General features: G+C 47.2%; 1 protein-coding gene across 5 annotated transcripts in view; it reads left to right on the forward strand.

Annotated features, from left to right (window-relative positions):
• Positions 1-14,545, forward strand: part of CTIF (cap binding complex dependent translation initiation factor) — a 141,254-nt gene that overhangs the window by 27,589 nt on the left and 99,120 nt on the right. For 4 of the 5 annotated variants that reach the window (XM_055791291.1, XM_055791292.1, XM_055791293.1 and 1 more), the window contains exon 3: positions 4,377-4,460. The exons of the other annotated variant lie outside the window; for it this stretch is intronic. In XM_055791291.1, the coding sequence (XP_055647266.1) occupies positions 4,377-4,460 (84 nt within the window). The remainder of the gene's footprint in view (positions 1-4,376; positions 4,461-14,545) is intronic. 5 annotated transcript variants of the gene reach the window in all.

Genomic DNA, 14,545 nt, shown 5'->3' on the forward strand with positions numbered 1-14,545 from the left:
GATATTTTACATCCAACACAGGGAGAAATGAAACCTCTGAAACTGTTCTTGTTTGGAGGGAAATAATTTTTATTGTGCCAGATGTGTGTTGAAGATGTGAACTGTCAAAGGGATAAGGAGCCTGTGGTGCAGGGGGGAGTGGTGGGCTTGGGTCCATGCACTTGGGCTTGTAAGGCTGCCATCATACTCTGTTTGAGATCGAGGTGCTTTCCTACCCTGCAGGGCTCCCAGTAGGATAAAGTATTTAGGTTAGAGACCACTTACATACTGGTTATGAGGATGAGGTAAGAATAATAAGGCTGAAGGGTCATAAGTGTAAGGGTATAGCCATCATTAGGTAGCTAAGATGTGTCTGAGCTGCTGCAGGGGTCTGCTGTCTGATCTGGGTCTTTGTCTCTATATGAGGTGCAAGGGGGACTGGTCCCGAGCAGAGATCCTTGGATCACTTTGCATTAAGCTTTAACGTTAGCTTAGTGGCTAACGAGACTGTGTGGCAAAGCCAAGCTGGGGGTATGTTGATGGGGAGAAGAGCAGAGTCCAGGCTGGGTTTGTTCAGGACCATGACCTCCTCCAGCACGCAGAGTTTTGTTGCAGGTCGTTTTGTCTCTTGTTTCATGCCCAAGTCTATTAATAGCTTACAAATGAGTCCCTGCCTCCCTAGGGCTTTGTTTTGCCTTTAATTGGGAGGAGCAGTTTGAGTAGAGAGGGCAAGGCACTGCCGGCTGCTGGAGATGCCCACTTCTCCTGTCCTCTGCCCCGTGCACCCCATGTGCTGGTGGTGGCAAAAGCCAGTGTCCCTGAGTCCACCACAGGAGTGGGCCCATATGAACCTCATGAAGATCAACAAGGCCATGTGCAAGGTCCTGTAAATGGGTTGGGACAATCCCCAGTATCAGCACAGAATGGAGGATGGATCCGTTGAGAGCAGCCCTGCAAAAACAGACTCGGGGACAGCAGTGGGTGACAAATCGGATGTGAGCTGGCAATGTGCACTTGCAGCCCAGAATGCCAAGCTTCTCCTGGGTTGCATCGCAAGAAGCGTGGCCAGCAGGTCAAAGGAGGTGATTTTCCTCCTCTGTTGAGACCCCACCTGGAGTACTGTGTCCAACTCTGGGGGCCCCCATTCAAGGAAGACACAGACCTGTTGGAGCAGGTGTGGAGGAGGCTATGGAAATGGTCAGAGGGCTGGAGAGCTCCTGTGAGGACAGGCTGGGAGAGCTGGGGTGGTTCAACCTGGAGAAGAGAAGGCTCTGGGAATACCTTATAGCACCTTCCAGTGCCTAAAGGGGCTGACGGGGAAGCTGGAGAGGGGCTCTGTACCAGGGCCTGTAGCGAGGGGACAAGGGGGAAAGGCTTTGCACTGAGAGAGGGGAGATTTAGATTAGATATTAGGAAGAAATTCTTTACAGGCTGCCCAGAGCAGCTGTGGGTGCCCCATCCCCAGCAGTGCCCAAGGCCAGGTTGGATGGGGCTTGCAGCCACATGGGCTGGTGGGAGGTGTCCCTGTCTGTGGCAGGGGGGATGGAACTGGATGATACTGAAAGGTCCCTTCCAACCCAAACCATTCTGTGATTCTGTATATGGAGGATCCCGTCCTCATCTGATAAATTAGATAAACACTGCTGATCTCTGAGCTGTGCGGGTTTGCTGGAGCCGAGGATCTGATCCAGAGCTTTATACCCTTTATAAATTAGCTTGGTGTAAAGAGATTATCGATCACAGGAAGCTTTTTAAGAAGAAGAGGTCTTTTACAATTTGAGGATCAAAACTGTTAGAAGTGGGAGAAAATTAATTTAAAAGTCAAGTGATCCAAAGTACTTCATAGTGCGTTTTTGTAACTGAAGGCCAACTGAAAATGGCTGTTGGAAGTGACATTTCTGGAGGGACTTCAGGTCAAACGGACAGGTGCTGCTTTATTTGATGTGTCAAGTTTAGAAATACTATTGAATTACAAATAAATAAATAGTCAAAATTTTACAACCACTTTCAGCCTGTCCACAGCTCCACCCATAGCCTGGGCTCCTTCTGCATCTTAAGGAGAAAACCCGCCAATTCTTGTGGCAGCCCTGGTACAGTTTTTGCATTAAGATCCTTGATTGCAACAACCAAATCCATCTTCCAGTTGTGGAAATGGGATTTTAGCTTTCTTCCCTGGCCTACCCTATAAAAAAAAGAGCTGCTGGGTTTTTAATGTCAGTTCTGGGAATGCTGTCTTTAAAGACAGTGAGGTTTTATTTTAAAAGAAAAATGAATAATAATGAAAGATCTGAACATTGAACCTTTTAATTAAACTGCCTTTAGAGGCATCTCAAATTAAGCAGCTAAATGTGGTTATACCCCAGACCATTGGTGTATAAGTTTAATTAGGATTTCTCTGTGAAACTGCAGCGAAGTGCAGTATTTCATGTTTATGGGGTTGTGTATGGCACGAGGATAGGTTTTTATATAGGTTACCTGCTTTTTTTGAGCAGTGTCTAAAGGGATGCATTAAGAAGGAATTAATCTCTTGCTTCCTGAAGATAACTCATTTTCCCACTTCATACCCCGAATTTGTATAAGAAATGATCAGGAATTTTTATTTCTGATTTTCTCTGCCTGATACTTCTTACCAAAGCAAGGAATAAACACGCACATATCCTGCAGCTTGCTGGAGTAACCCTGCTGGAAGCCAGCCTGACTGAAGGTGGCACGTTCCCTCTTAAGGAGAGCTGGAGGAAAAAGGATGGGTTTAGGGGGAAGGCACTGGGCTGAGGCCAGGAAAACTGGTTTTGACTGCAAGGTTCTGTTGGCAACTTAATCTTTAATGTTGGGCAAGTTGCTTGATCTGTCTGCAGTTCATTTCCTTGTGGCTGCAGTAATGTTTTTCCTGCTTGAGAGAGGATAAATCCACTCACCCATGTATGTGAGATGCTTAGATGGTACCACATCCACAGATAACTGCTCTGCATGCCAGGGGAAGGAAGGCAAGGCACTTCATCCTCCACGCTGCTTGCAAGGGAGCTAAATCCATCACCGGTCTACAGAATCCCAAAGTGTGGGGATGTCTCCAACCTTGCTCCCACCAGGAAAAAGAGGAAAGTCAGAGGGAAGGTGCAATTTTCTTTTGGCTGTGGACATACTAATGGTTGAGCTGTACCTTGGAGACCTTTCCAGGTGTGTGGTTGCACTCAGAATTGTTAAAAGGAGATAGGCATAGGTCTAGAAGAAGGCTTTCAAGAGTGATGGCCTCATGAGTTTTTCCAGATGGGTCAGCAGAGGTGGCAGGAGAGTGACAGGCAGCTCTTCAAGGAGCTCATTAAGGGTGAGGCTGAGATCCCCCCATCTGGTGAGCTAGAACAGGCTCTCCGGTAAGAGCAGAGGTGTGCAGGGATCATGGGCAGTTCTAGAGGTGGCTCTGCCTCTTATTTTGTGGCCTCATCCGTACCTGTCAAAAAGCCCTCAGGTAGTTGCTGTTTTTGTGGAACTGACTTTTCATTTTCTTGGCATATCAGCCTTAGTGACAGCATCCAAGCGGTGAGTGTCTCTGGAGCAGCCGAGCACTTCCAGGATGAAAGACCTCAGAAATGGGGGCTGGTCACCGAGGTTCAGTCTCAAATTTGTTGGGGGGTGACAAAGTGACTTTAGGATTAATCAGCACCTTTCACGTTTGTCTAGTGAAAATTGCTCTTTATTTTTTTCCCCCCAGTATGATGCAGCCCTTCATTTCTTTGGGGGGAAAAAGAACCCCGGATGACCCCAAATTGAATTATTTTGGTGAAGGCATCTTGGGGGAAGCGGGGCTGAGTGGCTCGTGATCTCATATGGCCAGGAAGTCCCCTGATGCCCATGCCCTTCACCATGGGATGAAGCCAGTGTGACAGCAGAGCTGCCATCCAGACTGCACATCGCAGCTGCAGCATACAGCACTGGCCAGACCTGCAACTGAGCTGTTTTCTGTTTTGTTTAAAATAAAACCACAGGTTTTTGGCAGCTCAGGACTTGTATCTGTCCCTGAAGCAAGCAGAGTTGGGGAAAGCAGAAATGTCCCAAACTCCGTGGAAGAGTAATCAAATCAAGCTGCCCTGGTGTGTACCACACACCTGAGATACCATTTGCCGTTGGAGTTTGCAAAAAAATTCTGGAGATGGGTTTTATTGCAAAGCATCATTTCAGGTGCCTTCCTGCAATTATTCCTGCATCTTCCCTCTGCTTATTGTCGACAGGTGGAGCGTTTCCAAGCCAAAGCCTTTGGGATCATCCGCAAAAAGCAGGAGGTCTGCATGCGTACAGTGATGCCCGCAGCTGGACAGTGTTTGCTGTGCGCTATGAACTGACACAGCAGTTTTCCCCAGCCTGGCTATTATTTTATGCAATCCCTTTATTTATCCCTTTTACAGTGGACGGCGGATTGTAGCGAGCAGCTTGATGGCAGCTGTTCCCCATCCCGAGGGAAGGGCTCGTCGTCTCACGAACACAATCAGGTAGGGGTTGTGTTTAGCTCTTCCTCACCAAACCTTTGCTTCTGTTCTTGCACTGTCTCATCTGGCAGCACAGAGCCCACCGGGGCTGCCAGCCTTCCCTCTCCTGTGGAGGGGCGATGTGTCCCTCTGCTCGGCTTCTGAAGGCTCGCTTCCACCAAAACCATGGGAGGTGGGTAACATCCCAATGTGTCCATAGATGTTTTGACCAGGAGCTTATTGCTCTGGGGAAAAAATATGGTGTGTCCCATTTATTCCTGAAGAGCTGCTTATTGCCACCTGTGAGAGGGACCTATGTAGAGCATCAAAGCTGACTTGGAAGTACGAGATGTAGCTGGGATGAGGGGTCTTTGTGTAGCTGTGTGTCTTGGTTATGTGCTGCAGCAGAAGGATGGTGTTGTAGGGAAGAGGATTAAATAACTGAGAGGGTGAACTGGGAGAAGAAGCAAAATGGCATGTGCTGAGAGTTTGTGTGGGGGGTGAACTGGTTTTGGTGATTTTACATGGTGTGAGCATCAGTGAAGGGTATGAAGCGTGGCTGGCATCACTGGAGGTGATTGTCCCTCCTCTGTGTGGGCACCTGTGTGGGAGAGGGTTGGATATGGTGGCGGCATGGATTTGACCATTGTCACCTGCTTGAGGAGCTGCTGTTCCACCATGAGACCATCAACCCTTACAGAGTAGCGTTCACCCAAGGAGATACTAGACCAAGCCAGCTGCAGGAAAGGGTGGAGCAGCGTTTGCAGTTGCTGTGGTTGATGGATGTTCCATCTGGAGAAAAGGCTTCAGACTGGTGGTTTTGGTGGTTTTTCCCTGCTTGAATGTCCTTCAGGCTTCGGTTTCACATGTGGGATCTGTGAGAAGAAGCCTGGGAGCCCCTTGCAGGGTTGTACAAGAGGCTGTGCCAGTCTGAGCAGGGCGTATTGCAGCTCCCATTTTGGGCGCAGTTTCTTCCTGTGCGGAGCTGTGCTGGAAGCTGCTTGGCTGTGGGATGGGGGCTCATGCATCCCCTCCCTGCCATGTGCCTGGATGCAAGGATGCTGGGAGCATCTTTACAAACACCTGCATACTGCAAAGACAAGATCTTGTGTAGGAAGGTGTGTGCTGTACAGAGATGCTGCTTCCCATGAGCCTCTGAAGGTGCCAGATGGAATTGTGGATTTAATTTACTATAGCTTTCATCTGCTCTGAAATATTCTGCTGCAGAACCCCATCCAGGTTCCCTCCCAGCGTCACAGCCGGCTGCTTGAAATGCAGCTGGGAGGCTGGCTGCGTCCATCGAGCCTGCTTGGGGTGTTAGCAGGACTGGGCGTTCTCCCTGTGGAAGAAGGTCCCTGGCTCTTCCCCCGAGGGCTCAGCTGATGTGCCAGTCTTTAGTGGGTACCACAGGAAGATGCAGGAGTCATGCGTGAGTGATGCTTTCACGGCTCTAATCATCTCAGCTCTGACATCTTCCATCTGCCTGGTGCCATGCTCTCGTTTGTTTCAACTTATAGGGGTTTTTTGTTGGTTTTTTGCCCCCCCCGAACAGATTAAACCTATTTGATCTCCTCCAACAGGGAGCCTGTTTTCTATATACAAATAACATCCACCAATGCCCAAGCTGTTTTCCCTGCATTTGGGCTCTCTCCCAGCCTGCAGCAGAGCTAGTAATTATCTCTCTCCGTGTTGGGCTTCCTTTAACAGTGAGTAACAAATTTTCCTTGGCACCAAAGAGCAGCTACAAGCTATTGTTCTTCTGTCCCGGCAAGCATTTCTCTTGCTGTTACTGATACACGAGCGAAACGCTGCTGGCGAGGACGAGGTTCAGTTTATTACCATTTCTGGCTGTTGATTTTTCACTAGTAGTTTTAAATGTAAAAAAAAAAAAAAAAGAAACCCAAAAAATATCATTAATAAGGTGTTTGTCTTGAATGCAAATTATCAATCACTTTTCAAATGTGGTAAAAAAAAGAAGCTGGCTAATTATCTCCCCAGGGATGTTGGTGGGGTTTTTTGTTGCAAATTTGTATGGATTTTGAGGGGTTTGGTCAGAAAATCAAATTCTTGTTTTCCCTGTTCTGTTTCCAGCTGAGATTTCTGCCTTGCCAGTTGTGCAGTATGCACCGATCTTAGTTGAAAAATACTCATATATGAGATTTCTGCTGGCTTCAGCTACTGTGAAAATGTGCCTTATGTATCGGTGACCATGATTTGTCTCGTGCGGTTCTAACCTGGCAATCAGAAAGGGCATTTATATGGAAATCCAGGTTAGTTCTGGAAATATATTCAGCGTCTGGTTCCTTTTGTGTGAAGGCAGAGTAGTCCAGTGCCACATTTTCAAAAGTAATTGGCTTCCTAAAGGTTATAGGTGAGCCTAGAGTGAAGCTGAATTCCCTGTGCCTGAAAATCCCCCTCTGCATCCCTAAGTACCTGATGCCTTTGAAATTCTTGTCTGTGGGATTCAGCAAGATCAAGGCAAACAGAAGAAAGATTTTTACGTGTGTGTATAGGTGTATTATGTGTTTATACAGACATCTCTATGTAATACATGTGTATATAGCACCCACAGGATGTTGTGTAAGTGTGGGGCTGAGAGCAACTGCTGAATAATGTGCAATTTATGGGTAAAAATAAGGTGTCTTGATGCAACCTGCAGTCCAGGATATTCCTAAATTGCTGTTTTTCCAGTGATTTTGGGTAGCTCTGGGAAAGGCTGCCCCATACTTGCCCTGCTTTTGTACTGCTTGGTGAGATCTCTGCTATTAGCAGCAGTGGGAGACTGAATGGGCGTTAGTGCCCATAGACTGGCACTTGTGCACGCCATACAAAGCAACGGCTTGAAAATGGAGAAAATTCTCCCTGGAAACCTTATACTGTGGTCTTCCCAGTTCTCTGGGCAGGTGGCCGTGAGAAAATGGTCTGCTTATGGGGGATCTAATGAGAGATATTTCATGAACTTGTGGTATGCTGAGAAAATCCTGGTGTCACTATTACATTCATTTAATTTATAATTATTCTTGTTTCTTGTTTTTTTATAATTGTTTCTTCATGTTTGCTGCATGGCATTGCCATGCTTTGCTAAGCCCTGCTGTATTTGAGTGATAACCCCCAGAAGTTCTGCTAGCACTGTGTGAGCCTCTGGGGTGAAGAACACTCCATCGAGGTATGCAAGGTACTAGCTGAGCACGGTATTGCCTCTATAAATCAGGAAAGTTTAGATAATGGAATCATTTAACATCTTTTTATGTTTGCTTTTTTTTTTTTTCTGAGAAGACCCAGTGGGAAGATTTTATATAATACTTTATTTGCATTCCCCTTGTGAGGCTGTTGCGTGTAGGAAGCTCTTTGATATATTTCTGAGAGCAATTCATTAAGTAAAAGGCTTCTGGTATGGTATGGTATGGTGTGGTATGGTGTGGTATGGTATGGTATGGTATGGTATGGTATGGTATGGTATGGTATGGTATGGTATGGTATGGTATGGTATGGTATGGTATGGTATGGTATGGTATGGTATGGTATGTAGAGGGCCAGCGGAGCTCTTGGTACATGAAAGATCTGGCAGCAGCTCCATCCCAGGCTCCCCTTATGTAAAGGGCATTAACAAAAAACAGCAACTCTGCGGGTTTGTCCCATTTCTCCAGGCGGTGGGAGACGGAGAGCTGAAAATCCTCCTTCCTGGCCAAGTCCATCCCTTCCCCCATGGTGGCTGGCTGTCACCCATTGTCACCAAGCAAAAGCCTGTGGTGTTGGCAGTAAATGGGACTGCAGTTTATTTTAACTTCTTGCTTGCATCCCTGTCCCTGTCCTACCAAGTGCAGCAGAGACTTGTTGTGTGATTGGGGACCTCAGAGCCTTCTCCGGGTGATGGTCATGTTGATGGTCACTGCTGAGCAATGAAGGAGCAGGGGGTGTATGGAATCACATCTGCATTATCCTACACCCTGCTGGTAGCACCCTTCTGCTGTCCTCCCCAAGGAGCTGGTGGTGGAGGAGATGGCTTGGTTTGCCTTGCCATGAAGCCAGTAGCATGAAGCAGCATCCCTGTGGCAGGCAGAGGTGGTGGGTTTTCACTCTTGGGCTTTGGTTGGAAATTATTAACTGGCCAGGGTCAAGAGCACCCCAAGGACTGTGCTGTCAAGTTAACAGCCTAAGATGTTGAGTGTTCTGCGCTGTTTGGTAGCATGGAGATGTAGAGGGCTTTGCAGGGACTGTGTGCCACAGTCACTGAGCCTGGCACATCCTGCCAAAGCATGTCTGAACCCAAACCCAAGCCTTGCTGATAAGGAAATTATGAGAAGTTCCCACAAAATCAAATATAATACTACGTAAAAATTTGTTTATGATGTCTCCATGACTTAAAGAAGCACTGTGCTGTGCTAGTGCCAAAACATTTCCAGGCAGGAGATGCTTGGCGTAGTGAGCTGGGACTGTAGGCAGAGGACGTGACCTGCCTGTATCTGGGGGAGGTGCAGCCAGAGGAGGTGTCTTCACGGTTGTGTGTGGAGTGGGAGCAGAGCAGATCCACTTAAACCTTTTGGGTCCCTCTTTCACGTGTCTCCCCTGAACTTCAAAAACCCCTCTGATGATGAGCGCTTGGTTTCCAACCATATGATGTCACGGTTGGAAAAGCTGCTTTTTTGCCAAAGCAAAGACAATAGTAGGGATGGGGGGATGTGTGGAAGTTGTGTCTTGGGAAACAACAGTTTTCAATGCACAGTAGAACTTAACTGTATAGAAAGTGGAAAAAAACGAAGTATCACTGCGATTTCTCTTGCAATTCCAGATATTTTATTTTTTTTTTGCAGGCATCAGTGCTGTTTGACCACATGGGGTCAAACACCAGGAAATCCTCCCTGATGGATGTTGCAGAGGCCAGCCTTGGGCAGTGGCCATGTCACTAGGTCCAGAGTTGGACTGAGGCTCCTTTGAGCAGCACTGCTGTCACATAAACTTGTCAAGTCAGTTGTGAAGTTGTCTTCTTGCTGTCTTAAATCTGCTGACAGCAGGCAACAGATCCTTGGCTAACCAGATCAGCGCTGGAGAGTGGGTGGGTGCTGCTTGCAAAGAGTCTGGCAAGATCTCCTGACCAAAGATGTAATTCATCTCCCTGTGCTGATAGACAGCCTGTGTCTGGCTTTAGTTGCCCACCCTTGGGTCCAGATCTGAAGCACAGTGATTTTTTTGCTCAGCAAAGCTTGAGGGGTGATCCTGGAGGTAGTCTGGGGTTCTCCATCTTCCTGACCCACTTGTATCATACATAGCCCAGGGCCAGTTTATACTGAATTTGGTTGAGGTTGGCCACTACGCTGAAGACCTGTTGGGACAAGTAGGTGCTGGCAGATGCTGCAGACGCCATTGCTTTGTTTCCAAAAGGAAAAGAGAAAGTGAAAGACAGGGAGTTGTTTTGAGACTTTGCCAGTGAGTACAGGTTGGTGTAGCCCTGCCTGGCAGAGGAAAAAATTAAATCTTTAACTAAGGTGACCTCCCCGTGAGCAAAGAGGAGCTCTGAGAAAACCGGTCACCCAGTGGTTTTCTGCCTGTAATTGCTGGGTGACACTCCTTCCATGTAGTGAATGCAGCCCTGTTCAGTTACAGTCGGAGAGGACTGCTGGGACAGAAATCGAGTCCTTTAGTATATAGGTTTTAACTTCCTCTGGGATTTCTGTTTGGGATACAGCTCATGAAGCAGCACCCTCCCTCATGAAGCAGGCACGTGCTTGGGTGTCTGTAGATCTGGGAGTGCAATGCTTCCCTGCTTTGCTGCCTGATTTAGAAGTATTGCTGCTTACCAAGGATGGAGGAAGGTGTCTTCTAGGCCTGGTGTCACTAGTGGCTCATGTGGGAGATTGTCTCATCACCCTCAGTTTCTGTGTGGGTAGGGCGGACAGGATGATGCTGGTCTGCCCGCTAAGGGAGAGCTTCCCACACTCTATTTTTGTGGAATTTGCAGTAGCTGAGTTAACTTTTGAGGTCTCCATTCTTCTTCCAGATTTGGTTGCATAGGTCAACAAGTGCCGAGGCTCTTGGCAGGGAGGGGATGATGTGAGCCGCCTCCTCTGAGGCTTGGGCAGGGGCTTGCTGCTGTGTTGCCATGTCCTGTCTGAAGCTCTTGGTGCCATTCTGAGTGCTCTCGGTGCTCCTCATCTTCATCCTTGCACGTAAACGAGCCATCTAGCACGTCCTTGGCTAACATGTCTCTTCTGATGTTGTCTGGAAGGAACGCAGCCACACAGGCTTGGGCTTTTTCCTGGCATGTCCAGAAAGATCCTGTAGGCTTAACCTCCTGCTTCCAAGCCCATCAGGTCCTTTGTTCCTGTATTGTGGCACAGGTGTAGGTAAAACCTTACTTTTCCTGGTTGGAGAAGAGCTCGAAGCGATGTTCAGTGTCCTTTCTGCTGTGCCTTTACCAAAGCAGTGTTCAGGTATGGTTCCAGATTGGAGAGGGCTAGGGAAGGTGGAGATGGACCTGGGAAGGGAGGGAGCAGAGGCAAAGTGGTTGGTTTTCCTGCATGAATCTTTTGTAAGGGTAAGTTTTCTGGTTTTCTTGTAGCTTTATGCAAAGCACTGAGCAGAAGGAAGCTGGAAATTTGTCCCTACTAAAATGTTTACAGTAATCTTATGGTTTTTTTCTTAAAAGGTGCATTTTAAATTATTAAAATAATTAAATTACTGTTTTTCCATAGAAAAAATGGAGTGGTTGTTCTTGAATAGGTTTGGAAGAGCAGGGAGATACTTGGAGTCCAGTGTCGTAACTGGAAGATTCAGCTGCAGGACGGAGTGGGTACATGAAAAGATCTGCTGGAGAAAAACCTCACAAAAGGACCTTTGACATGATAGCTGTCTTCTGTTCTGGCCAGGATTAAGACTCAAAGTTTGGGAGTCATTTGAATGGCATCCCACAACTTGATCTAGGGAGTTCCTTGTAGGCGCAGTGGTGAGACCGGTATTAATCCCAGGGGATATCTCAGAGGCTTTTGTGTCCCCTGGCTTTCTGGTTTTCCTTTTTCTTTGGCCCATCTGAGGCTGTAAATGCTGTACATTGAATATGGAGATTTTTTACATACAATTGAACATGAATCCCATCAAGAATTCACTGACGTCTTCAGGCCACTTAAAGCTTGTGGTATTGTCGTGGTTGGTTTACACCTCATACATGGCCAGCTTCACCCATACTTACCATCACTGAGAGCAACCACGCAGGTGGTCACCGTGTTTCCATTTAATGCCTGTGCATTGGGGGAAGTTACCTCCTTTTGCTGCAAATGGGATTTTCAAACTTGCACCGAAGCAGCAGGAAGTATTAACTCTTGAGCTGGCAAAGGGAGCGGGATTAATTAGTTCGTGGCTCAAAGAGCTAGCTGTGAAGGTGAAAATTGCAGTGTAAGTGAAACATATGATTATTGCTAATTAAAATGCAGTTGTTAGATTTGACAGCTACTTTCTGCAGGAGGGTGGCTGGCAGTGTTAGCATGCACAAGCCTCGCTGTTCCCAAGAGGGTGCAGAGCTTGGCCAGAGGGATTGGCGCGGATGAGAGCAGCTGCTGGGAATCACTCTGGAGGGGGTGATGTTTCCCTCCAGGCCCCAAAGCATGGCTCTGAGGTCCCATCTCCTGCTGGTGAGTGTAGACCATGACTGGTAGGTGGAGGAGCCCAAATAAGAGCTGGGAACAAGAGTTCAAAGGCTGTTTGGGGTGTTGGGAGAGACTGGGGGAGTCTTTGTCCTTCGAGGGCACAGCAGAGAGTAGGGAGGCCAGGTGGTGGGGGATGGGGTTGGCAGGAGGCAAGGGCAAGGGATGAAGAACTTCATGCCAATTACAGCTGTTTCTTCGCTTTTCTCAAGAGCTGCGGACAAATCTGTTCAGATCAGTGGGCACCGTGCTGAATTAATTTAGCGAGAGCACTGGGTGGGAGACATGTAGGTGGCCATGCTGTGGGATGGAGGGTGAGCAGTGCTGTGTCTCTCCACCATGGAGCATCAGCTTTCTGCTGAAGTTCAGCTGCCTTTTTGGGTTTGGGATGGGGTTTTAAGGTTTTTTTGCAATGATACTGGTGGAGGGTTCTTATTGCTGGGTGGTTGTTCTTTAAGGAACCATCGTTACCTACAAACTCTCACCCACTCCTCTAGCATCAGCCATGAGGTTGGTGTGAGCTTCCCTGCTCCTGCAGAAAGGAGGTCTGCAGAGAGGGTTCATTTTAGCACAAAAGGGCTTTATTAAAGGGCACAAAGCCACCAGAAATGTCTTGGGGAGGCTTTGGTGCATGTATTTCTGTTCTGGAGATTTTAACCCCTGTCAGTAAGATAGCAGTAAAAAGTTGTTCATCTTTGGCAATTAGTCAGAAATTTAGGTAAAATACTGAGCCTGGCTGTGCTGGTGAGTTTGAACATGAGAGTATTTAGGCCATACTTGGTTGGACTGTTTCAGCTTCAACAGAAGTTTCGATAATTTTTAGTTCAACAATTCTTATTTTAAAAATAAGTCATTTTAAAATATAAATACTAATAGGGCATGATGAAGAGAAGGAACATGAACAAGGAAAAGACCCCAGGCCATGACTTAGAGCCAGGAGACAAGCTGATGCAGTGAAAGCATACCTGTGATTTTCATCTAATTGGTTTGTGCCACATCCACTGGCTTGTCTCGGTGTGTTTGTACATCAGTGCACAGTGGTACCAATCTCTGCATTTCTCATAAGGATTTTATTGTGGCCAGCAGTTCCTGCAGTTTGCATAACCTCAGGTTGTCTGCAGGCAACAGTGACCAAAAGTTGGATCAACTGGACATAACGGAATGGTGATGTTTATTTTCAGTGTCTTTTAAAGCAAGGGGTGCATATGCTGAGTTGGTCCCATTGTAGCAGTATAAATTTTTCATACATAGATGGACAAGATGTTCAGTGGGTAGGATGCAGTAAACTGGTAATTAGTCCTTTGAACATCTAGGTGGTGAAGGTTTGTTTCTCCCAACTACCTTTTCAGTTGGTTCACATCTTTCCCATGTCAAATGAGATATTTCTCACTTCTCAGGATGCCTGCAGGACTGGCTCACCCCCAAGGTTTCCCAAAGTGGCTGCCTGCCCGTGTCTCACAAGTGGCATTGATCAAATTTTTTCCCCTCCCTGCCAATTTATCAGCTCCCTTTGTGCCACTCGATATTTCTCAGCCATCGGGAGATTTCAGGTCACAGTGATGAGGAGGGAAGAAGGTGCTTTCTACTGTTGTTGTAACGTGGTAGGAATAATCACAACCTCTCAAATTTCGTCTGTATACAACCTCAAAACCATTTGACCTCCTCTTTTGAGGTCGGTGGTGATTTTAGGCTGTAACAACCACAATATATTTGAGCTTGCTTGAGACTTGCTAGGTTTGAGGGTGGAGAATATACAGCTGGAGCAACACAGAAACCAGTACTCATGCACTTTGCTTCCAGTCCCTTGTGTTGGGTAGACACTTAAATGTTTCACATATGCTGAGGTCTGTGCTGGACCTACTGGGTAGCATCACCTTAAGTAGCTTGGGATCTGCTGTGTGGCTGTCTCCCTGCCCCATCCAACTTGGGTGGCAGTGGTGGAACTGGGATGTGGTTTGTGCCCCCAAACTAGTGGTCAGGGCTTGCTGTTGTATGCAAAGAGGGGTTCACCCCTTGCTTTGCTGGCAAGTCTTTTTGGCTCTTGAAGGCCAAGGTGGCTCTGCCCTTGTTTTAGCCCGTGGCAGTGTCTGCAGGAAGGATGTCTGAGCCACGAGAAGCCCTGTGTAAGTGCCAGCTCTCACACCCATCCTGAAACACATGCTCCCCTTTGTATTTCCCAGACTTTCAGAGTACAACAACAAGGAGTTGAATATTCTGCATTCTGTGATTTCATGTTTTTTTAATCATCTTAGGTCACTTCAAAGGTCTTTCCCAAGCCTCTGAGCAAAGCTTTTGGAGCGATTACCCTGACAATATCCACCTTTCTCCCCAAGCACCTTGTGGGATGTCTGGGTAGACAAGGCTGGTTGGGGGAGTTATTCTGGTTTCCAGATGACTCATCTTGCCCTGAGGGCTACAGGCTGAACAAGAAACCTGCAGGTTGCTTGACAGCAGAACAAGTGTTAGGAGAATAAA

This window comes from Falco peregrinus, chromosome Z (genome assembly GCF_023634155.1).
Source record: "Falco peregrinus isolate bFalPer1 chromosome Z, bFalPer1.pri, whole genome shotgun sequence".
Taxonomy (NCBI): Eukaryota; Metazoa; Chordata; class Aves; order Falconiformes; family Falconidae; genus Falco; species Falco peregrinus.